At 40.3% G+C, this 8,279-nt stretch overlaps 1 protein-coding gene across 3 annotated transcripts in view; it reads right to left on the bottom strand.

Moving 5' to 3' along the window:
- PLCB1 (phospholipase C beta 1) overlaps positions 1-8,279 on the bottom strand; it is a 466,407-nt gene continuing 458,128 nt past the window's right edge. For all 3 annotated transcript variants that reach the window (XM_083606830.1, XM_083606829.1, XM_083606831.1), the window contains one exon: positions 1-2,633. Coding sequence is in view for 2 of the 3 variants with exons in the window: in XM_083606829.1 (XP_083462955.1) it covers positions 2,409-2,633 (225 nt within the window). In the remaining variant the exon portion in view is untranslated. The remainder of the gene's footprint in view (positions 2,634-8,279) is intronic.

The following is an 8,279-nucleotide window of genomic DNA, read 5'->3' as shown; positions in this document are numbered from 1 at the left end:
TTGTGTTAAGAAATTTTATTTGGGTCTGTGATGAAAGCACATAAATTACAAGTGGAAGAAACATCATGCCACAAAATTGCATAGGATTCTTACAAAAAAAATATGAATTATGCCTCTAAAATTGTGAGAAACTGAAATTATATACATGGTAAATGAGAAGATTTTCTTAACTGAAAGCAAGTCACTATTTCCAACCAGCCAATCACATACAGGGTTTGGCAATGTACAAGAGCAAGGTTAGTTTTGAAAGAAAGAGAAGCTATGTCCCCTTGAAGTTCTATTAAAGAAATCTCCTACAGCCATGTGAGATTCATAATGTCTGATGTTTATGAACTAAAATTCGGTTGAAGCTAATAAAATCAAATGAAAAGTTTCTCAGTAGTGTGAAGAGATCAGGAGTGTAGGTTGAAGTTCAGTGTAATACAACGCAGCTCTATTCTCTAAAGCAGAAATGTCCACACTATATTATTTCCACATGTTCAACACTTAACAAGGCAAATACATAAAAGGCACAAGACTCTCACATCATAGACTCCTTTTTCATTACCTTACTTTATTTCAAGTAATATTAATGGTAAATGATATATCACTGTAAGTTTGAACAAATGCAAGATATACAATATTCCACACTAAACTACAACTGCAAAAGGGGCACTGTACAGATATTTAAAAAAGTAAGGACAGTCAATGGTCAAATACAAATGTACTGAAAACCAACTACATCTGATAATATACTCTGTTCAAACCATTAACTTTTATTTCATAAATTAAAAAGCTCATCAGTATTTCTCCTAGACTATTTGAAGCTGCTGTATACAAGCACATCGAAGAAATAGTCTCAGAATCGTTGTGAATACTGCTATTTATTTTATCTTACCTAACCTAAAACAAATTTATTGAACCTTTATCTTATAAAATGCAGCATTAAACTTTGACCCTTCCAGGTTTTGTATTTAACGATTAATAAGAGTGATCTTCAAAGTGCAAAAGTAGAATAAATGACAGGAGTCATATTCTTAAAATCAAAATGAAAGTCTCTGTTTAGAGTTAGGTCCTCTAAATTATATTTCCTCATGTGTGTTGTAAATTAAGAGAAAAAAAATACTGTTCAGCCAAAGTTTTATTTCCCTATGTACACTTAGCATTTAACTTGAAACTTAAGTTTGATCTCTATTTATTGCTTACATTTAAATAAAATAAGTTATTTCTACTGAACTCCTGAGGGAAAGCAAACTACATATATGCTGTTAGGCATTAAGTCTTTATTATTATCAGGACAAAATTTAGTGTTTCAATATCATCCACAAAGTAATTCTATTGAGTTTAGAGGGGCTATAACCTTTCTAAGGTTAATGGTATAAATAAATTGCAGGATAAGAACTGATGTGTTCATCCTCCATATCCTTCTGTCTATTTTCTTTTCACAAATTCTCCAGCTCTGAAATATCTGAGTTTTATATACATTTTGGAGATGGCATTTCCTACATGCATACCATACATTTTTTAAAACTATGGAAGAGATGTTTGCATGTCAGATACCACAGTCCAAAACATTTCAACAACAGATCACATGATGCAACCAAAAATAATAAATTGAAAACAATGCTCTCGGATCCACCCATTTATAATTGAAAACAATATACAATAGTAAGTTAAAAGATTCTTGTGATTTGAAGGTTGCTTTGTAAAGGTGCCCATTGAAATATTAGCTCTGATCCCTGAAACTTCTTTATTTTGCCACAAGGGAAGGCTCCCAGTGAGAACTTGCATGCTCTGTTCATACACAGTGGTTCGTATATGTTTGTATGTGTGTGTATACACATCTATGTGAACCCGCATCACACAGGAAGCATATACAAACACATGTCTTCTTCTTGAAGAGATTTCAGCTGGGAAAGTTAACTAGTCACCACGGCTTCAACAGAACATCTCAAAGCAGATATATTGTCAACAACGCAAGCAACTGGTCAAATAAAATAAAATCAGTGCAATTATCAAGATGATACAAGCTTTCAAGGTGCAAAGGAGGAAATAAATGGCTATGGATGTTATGATGTTCGGAATTTCTTTTTCAGCCACTGCTGCTTCACAGAGAGGTCTATGAATGTTTACTTTCACAAAACATGCTGGTCCCCACTGAAAGCTCCAAATTGCACATGGCCTGGCCAAAGTAGCCTGGGAAACAGCAGCACTGGCCTGTTGATCTACCCCCCAGACGGTAACGAAACAAAGAAGGCTTACAAACAACATAGACTTTCCTCATCAACCGTTCCTTTTAGAAATGTGTGCCGTCCCTACAGATGTCTCCCATATCTGAAGATGCCCTGTTCACATCAGGAGAGTATCTGGAGAACACGGTGGGGACTTTTGCACCATGGTAATTTAGGTATGTGGCCTTGGAGGAGTTGCTAGAGGGGTGTATCAAATACTTTCCCTGGATTATCTTCCAGCTCCTCATTCTGCTGTGGCTTATGGTTGACTTTCCCACCATCGGATGCCAGGGGAGAAGTGGCAGAGCTGTGATCTCCATCTTCACTAATTTTGCCTTTCATCGCCTCTTGAACAAATTCCAGGATTTCCAATGGGAGTCTTTTGAATTTGTCTTGGTATTCTTGATCGAGATCAGCCTGTAACTGGAAATAACAGCAACACCATCGTAAGTAATGCAATAGGCAATGATTGACCATCCGTGTTCTTCAAGCAATGTGGGCGGGGAAATGCATGGGGAAAATGGGATTTTGGGGGATTTTTCTAGGGGTGAATTCTGAGGGTGGGGGTAAACTTACCACCAATTGCACTGCACTCCTCTTGATCCTGCAGGGTCATTTCTAGGTATCTGGAGAGGGGAAATGGCAACCCCCACCGAGGGCCGCACTTCCCCCTAGAACATCCCCTCTGAATATGTGACATAGTGACAACTCAGAGGGGCAAAACAAGCAGTGGAAAGGGAATTTTGCTCCATCCCAAGCCAACAGATTGACCAGAAGCTGTTTTAAAGTTAAGAAAATACAGGGAAGCCCTCAGACCACCTCTTAAAGTATCTCCACACCCTAAAATAATATGACCTCCATCCTTCCTTGAAAAGGTTTCTGAAATTCCACCTACACCTTTGCAGAAGTTAGGGTGAGGTGTCAAAGCTCTGATTTATGTAAACAAAAACTAATTTAGTATTATAAATCTGTGCCTAGGGTTCATTTCAACTAAGTCTCGGCTTTCCAGTATGCTGGCTGATGCTACTGCAATGTTTCTGAAACTATACTGAAACAGGGAGGCTGTTTTATAAGAAGCAAAATGATTATTTCCTGTAATAATGGGAGCCATGCTTTTAATGAGAGGTTTCCAATGAAGTTTCCGTTTCACATCTATGCGAAATGAACGATGGTTTCATATAGTTTTGGGAGCCCTTTCCCCTTATCGAATGCAACCATCATACCCGAGTGTTCGCTTAGCTGTTATGGAATGTTCGTGAACATTCAAACTGTCCACTGTTGGCCCAAAAGGCTTAAGCAGTACAGTGTGTTGATGATTTCAGCAAGAAGGGAGGAAACAGAAGTACCGAATTTGTTGGCCAACACATACCATTCACATATCAATCTCATACAAACGCACATGATTTCAGGGTGTGGGATTACTTAAAGAGGTAGCCTAAGGACTCCCCCCACCCTTTAACTTTCAAACAGTATGTTATATCTACCTACCTATCTTTTGATCTATATTTGAGATATAGATTGATACAGCACGTGGGTCGCATATAATGTGAGAGAGAGACAGTTGGAAGGGGGGGACAATGCGTGAGAATAAACGGGGAAATGGGCACATAGCATTATGTGACTCTGTTCCCTCCATCATCAGCACCTCCTCATCCATCGAGTACCGCCATTCAAAGCAGCTGCAGCCCTGTGTCTCTATTTGATATTACAATGTTGGATTCTAAAAGCTGGAATCGCTGGAACCACTGTTTAATAAAACAAATGAGTTCAATATGTGCTCAGGGAGATACTGGTGAAGGTGGCTCGGGTTGTGCGTGGCTGTTCAAGACAAAGGCACAAATCAGGCTTCTGAAGTCTTTCCTCCAATATAGGAACATCCTCAAGAGGTAAGCTGGTTATTGCAGCGGTCCCTATTAAACCTTTCATCCTGGCGTGTGTGGGCTGGAAGGGGCTTTTATTACACCTGGCTGATCTTCAGGGGATGTTGCTACATATCGGTGTACTCTTGGTGTATTGTCAAGTACATAAAAGATGATACAGCTTGAGTGGGGAAAAAGCACTCCCTTTGGGCTGCTTCAGAAGTTATATTTTTCTGACTCTTAGTTTTACCTGTGTTGTACATGGACTGGGATGCCGGGTAGCCAGTCCTATACTACATGAGGTGAAAATGTACTTTTGATAAGGGTTTCAAAATTGATGTTGATCCCACATGCCCTGTAGTAGCACCATTCCAGGCAGAAGTCCCCGTCTGTCCGAGGAAAGTCCCTAAAATTCATGGATGCTCACGTTTTACTCAATCACATTCCAACACTGTAAGATTTGATGGAGGAGCAACATAACTAGACTTGATGTGCCCTACTGGTGATCAAAAAACTAGTGTTAAAACACTGGAAGGAATGAGCACCCTCCAGATTGCTCAGTGGTTAGAAGGCTTATCTAGTCTTGCAACATATGAAAAAATTGCTTTCAGCAGGTGGCACAAAGAGAACAAACACTCAGACATTGGGGATCCATACTTGGGATTGTTTGCATGAAGCACATATCAAGTGAGGTCTGATAAAGCCTATTCCTTCCTGCCCCTGTTTCCCCAGCATAGTGTGAGGTGCTCCAGAGAGACTGAAGGCTCTCTCTAGATCACATGAGTGGAAGGAAAGGGGTTCAGATATAACCTTCAAGTGATTGTTCCCCTCCCCTTTGACATACACCCTGTTAATAGCAATTGAAGAACTTCTAATTGAAAGTGTTTGAAAAATCTCCTCTGTCCAACTGTTGTAGTTGCACACATGTCAAAAAGTAAAAGACACATCATATTTCAAAATGGAATAGTGGGCTAGGCACCTTGTAAATACAAATATTACATGACATAACTCATCAGCAGAAGGAGCCTGTGAGCTCTGCTTCCACCAAGTAACAGCTCCACTGAGACTCATTTTTTTATACAAATAGCAATTAAAAATGCTTTACAATGCTGTAGATGAAGCCAGCTCAAACGAGGGAAAAAACAAACAAGAGGCAGACAATTAAAGTCCAAAAGCAACAGGGAGATGGATCAAACCGCCCATTGTAATATTACTGTGGTGTTCCCAAGGCATAGCAGCTTACAATATTTTCTTAAGTGGAAAGCCTGCTATAATCATGCTCTAGTATGAGAACTGCCAAGATTTTTCCATACATAATTGAAAAAACAGTTGATTTCTTTTCTGCATTGCAGAGATGCTCAGTTCAGAACAGATGCAATATGACGTTTCCAGGCAGAGGATGCAACTGGAGATGCAAGGGTGAGAAAGAAAATTGTGTAATGTGAGATAGGCTTAGCGCTGATCTTAAAACTGGCTGCTTTTCTTGATCACTGAATAGATTGGTTTTTGAAATCATCCCTCCGCTTCTTATCGGTCTCAGTTCTACCTCTCCACTTTGATTCTCCAACCTTCTGCATCTCATCTCTTATTCTATTATGCAGTGGGATGACCATTTGCTATTTTGTTACAGGAAAAAGGAGGCTGACAAATATTGAAAAAAGGGAAATGTTTGAAATTAATCCTCCTCTACAAGACATTGATTGCACCCTGGCTTGACCTTTGACAAAGTTCTCACTATGCCTCCTAGTCGAACAGATATATGGGAGCCAAACATATAAAGTTGATATGATCAGGGCTCTGTTTCTGACATTTTGTAAACACGCCGCCCAGGAGAACAAAAGCACAGTTAAATAGCAAGGAGAGCAGCTAAGCCAGAGCAAACACGGATGACAACAAAAGCCCTTTAGTTGTTTGACATTAGCATGCACACCTTAATTGTATTTTCCTCATCCTCTGGTCCAGAAAAAACAATCCTACCTTGTGATCTACTGAAGGCTTGTTGCATGTATCCTACTTAACAGTTAGCTGCTGCACCAAGAGGACCCACACTTATTTAAGAAGCTGTAAGTCCTATATTTGGGACGCATGTGGCGCTGTGGGTTAAACCACAGAGCCTAGGACTTGCCAATCAGAAGGTCAGCGGTTCAAATCCCTGTGACGGGGTGAGCTCCCGTTGCTCGGTCCCTGCTCCTGCCAACCTAGCAGTTTGAAAGCACGTCAAAGTGCAAGTAGATAAATAGGTACTGCTCCAGCAGGAAGGTAAACAGCATTTCCGTGCGCTGCTCTGGTTTGCCAGAAGCAGCTTAGTTATGCTGGCCACATGACCCGGAAGCTGTACTTCAGTCCATTGGCCAATAAAGTGAGATGAGCGCAGTAACCCCAGAGTCAGCCACGACTGGACCTAATGGTCAGGGGTCCCTTTACCTTTAAGTCCTATATTTAAGAAATAGATGGGTTTTCTATATCAGAAGTTCACTGAACTTCAGATCTCAAGCTTCAGATCTTTTTGGGAAATCCCTTGGCTGCTGATGGAACCCCACCCTTCAGGACATCTGAGAATGGGCATGGTAAACCTTTTCAAGTCTCACTGGTTTCAGTCCAATAGTTAAGACTCAGAAATGACTCCCATTTAAAAATGAGGATTTATTAAAGTGTCTGGGCAGATCATGCCTTACATTTCTAGCACTCTTTGTAGAGATGAGTGATAGTGGGCATCTCCTACCAGACGGGCAAGGAGGATCAAATCAGATTTCAGAAAAGGGGTGAGCTCTTGAAATATGCAGACGTCCAGTTCAAGAACTGGATTTTGTTCTAATATTGACTCAGCCACGGGATCAGAAACACACAAAACGTCTTTGTGTGCAGGAGTATCCAATTATGTAAGCCTTCACCTACAATCTGAAGTGGTAAAGATGAGACAGAGGATGACCCCAGCAGGGCCAGAGTTGACATGTCTGTTTCAGGAGAAGTACCTCAAAACTGCTTTTCAGCAACTCATAGCTTGTGCCGGTGCTGATGGAGAGAAATAAGACCCTGTGTTTCTCTGCTGTACACAAAACTAAAGATAAAAGTGGGAATGGCGTTAGACACTTGGTGTAGTAAGGCAAAGGAAATTTGTGGCCGGAAGCTGCTCCACATTCACAGCTAATGAATTGCTGATTAGGTTAGTTCCTGGATCAGAAATAGATGTGGTGAACAGAAAAAGGGTTGTTAAAATCTATCCTTTACTCCTTCCTGAATCATTTAAGAATATCTAATGCCCCCACTTTCTCAGCACAAAGTGCACAGGCCCAATGCTACTTTGCAACAATGATTCCCAGACCTCGCTGCTGTAATTGACAAAATGTAATTGCAATTGACAAAACATACAGCTTCCTTGACCCTCGTCTAACAAGCCGGCTAAGCGATGTACAGAGTAAGCGAGTTTTTCCCCTGCAGCTTTTCATTCCCAGATTCATTTCATTAGTTCGACATAGGAAGGGGACAAAAGGCAAGTTTATACTGCATATGAATTGTACTAAGCACATTGAGCCACACTGAAAGAAAAAGGGGAGCAGAAGTCAGATGTCAGTGGACTTAGACAACCACTCTTAACAGAAAACAGGCATGTTTCCACCTCCGCAGAAGAGAATAAAAAGGCTTTTGCATAATTAGTGGAAGACCGATATAGCATCATCTCAAAGACTCATGCTACACTTCTTCCCCTGCTGCTACACTTGTCCTAATGGAAAGCCAGCATAAAATGCATGGAAATTCATGGAAATTGTGTCCAGGCAACAGAACAAAGGAAATTTCAGATTATATAAGGACAAATTGGTGCTCAAAATGTAGAATGGAAATTATTTGGTTTAAAGATGCCAGCCGTGCTTGCTGAGCTTAGATACAGCTTTGCAATGATTGCTTCAAGAAGAGGCGACCATTACAATCCCCCATTTTTTTCTCCAGCTTGGATTAAAATCTGAATGGGAGAAGAATTCCTGCCTCCTCCATCCCCTGCTCAACCTGTTCCCAAAGGTTGTTTTTTTTTAAAAGGAAGAATGGATGAATGTAGAAAGACACATAGAATGAATAGATCTTCTAGCCAAAGCTACCTTCCAATAATAACGACAACTGAGCAAATCTGTTTTAAAGAATTATACACAGAGAAATGATTAGGCACAGATAATGTGCTGAATATCTTTCCACTGATGGACACAGGGGGAAATAAATC

This window comes from Podarcis filfolensis, assembly GCF_964270895.1.
Source record: "Podarcis filfolensis genome assembly, chromosome: 3".
Taxonomy (NCBI): Eukaryota; Metazoa; Chordata; class Lepidosauria; order Squamata; family Lacertidae; genus Podarcis; species Podarcis filfolensis.
This window is presented reverse-complemented; position numbering and strand designations above follow the sequence as displayed.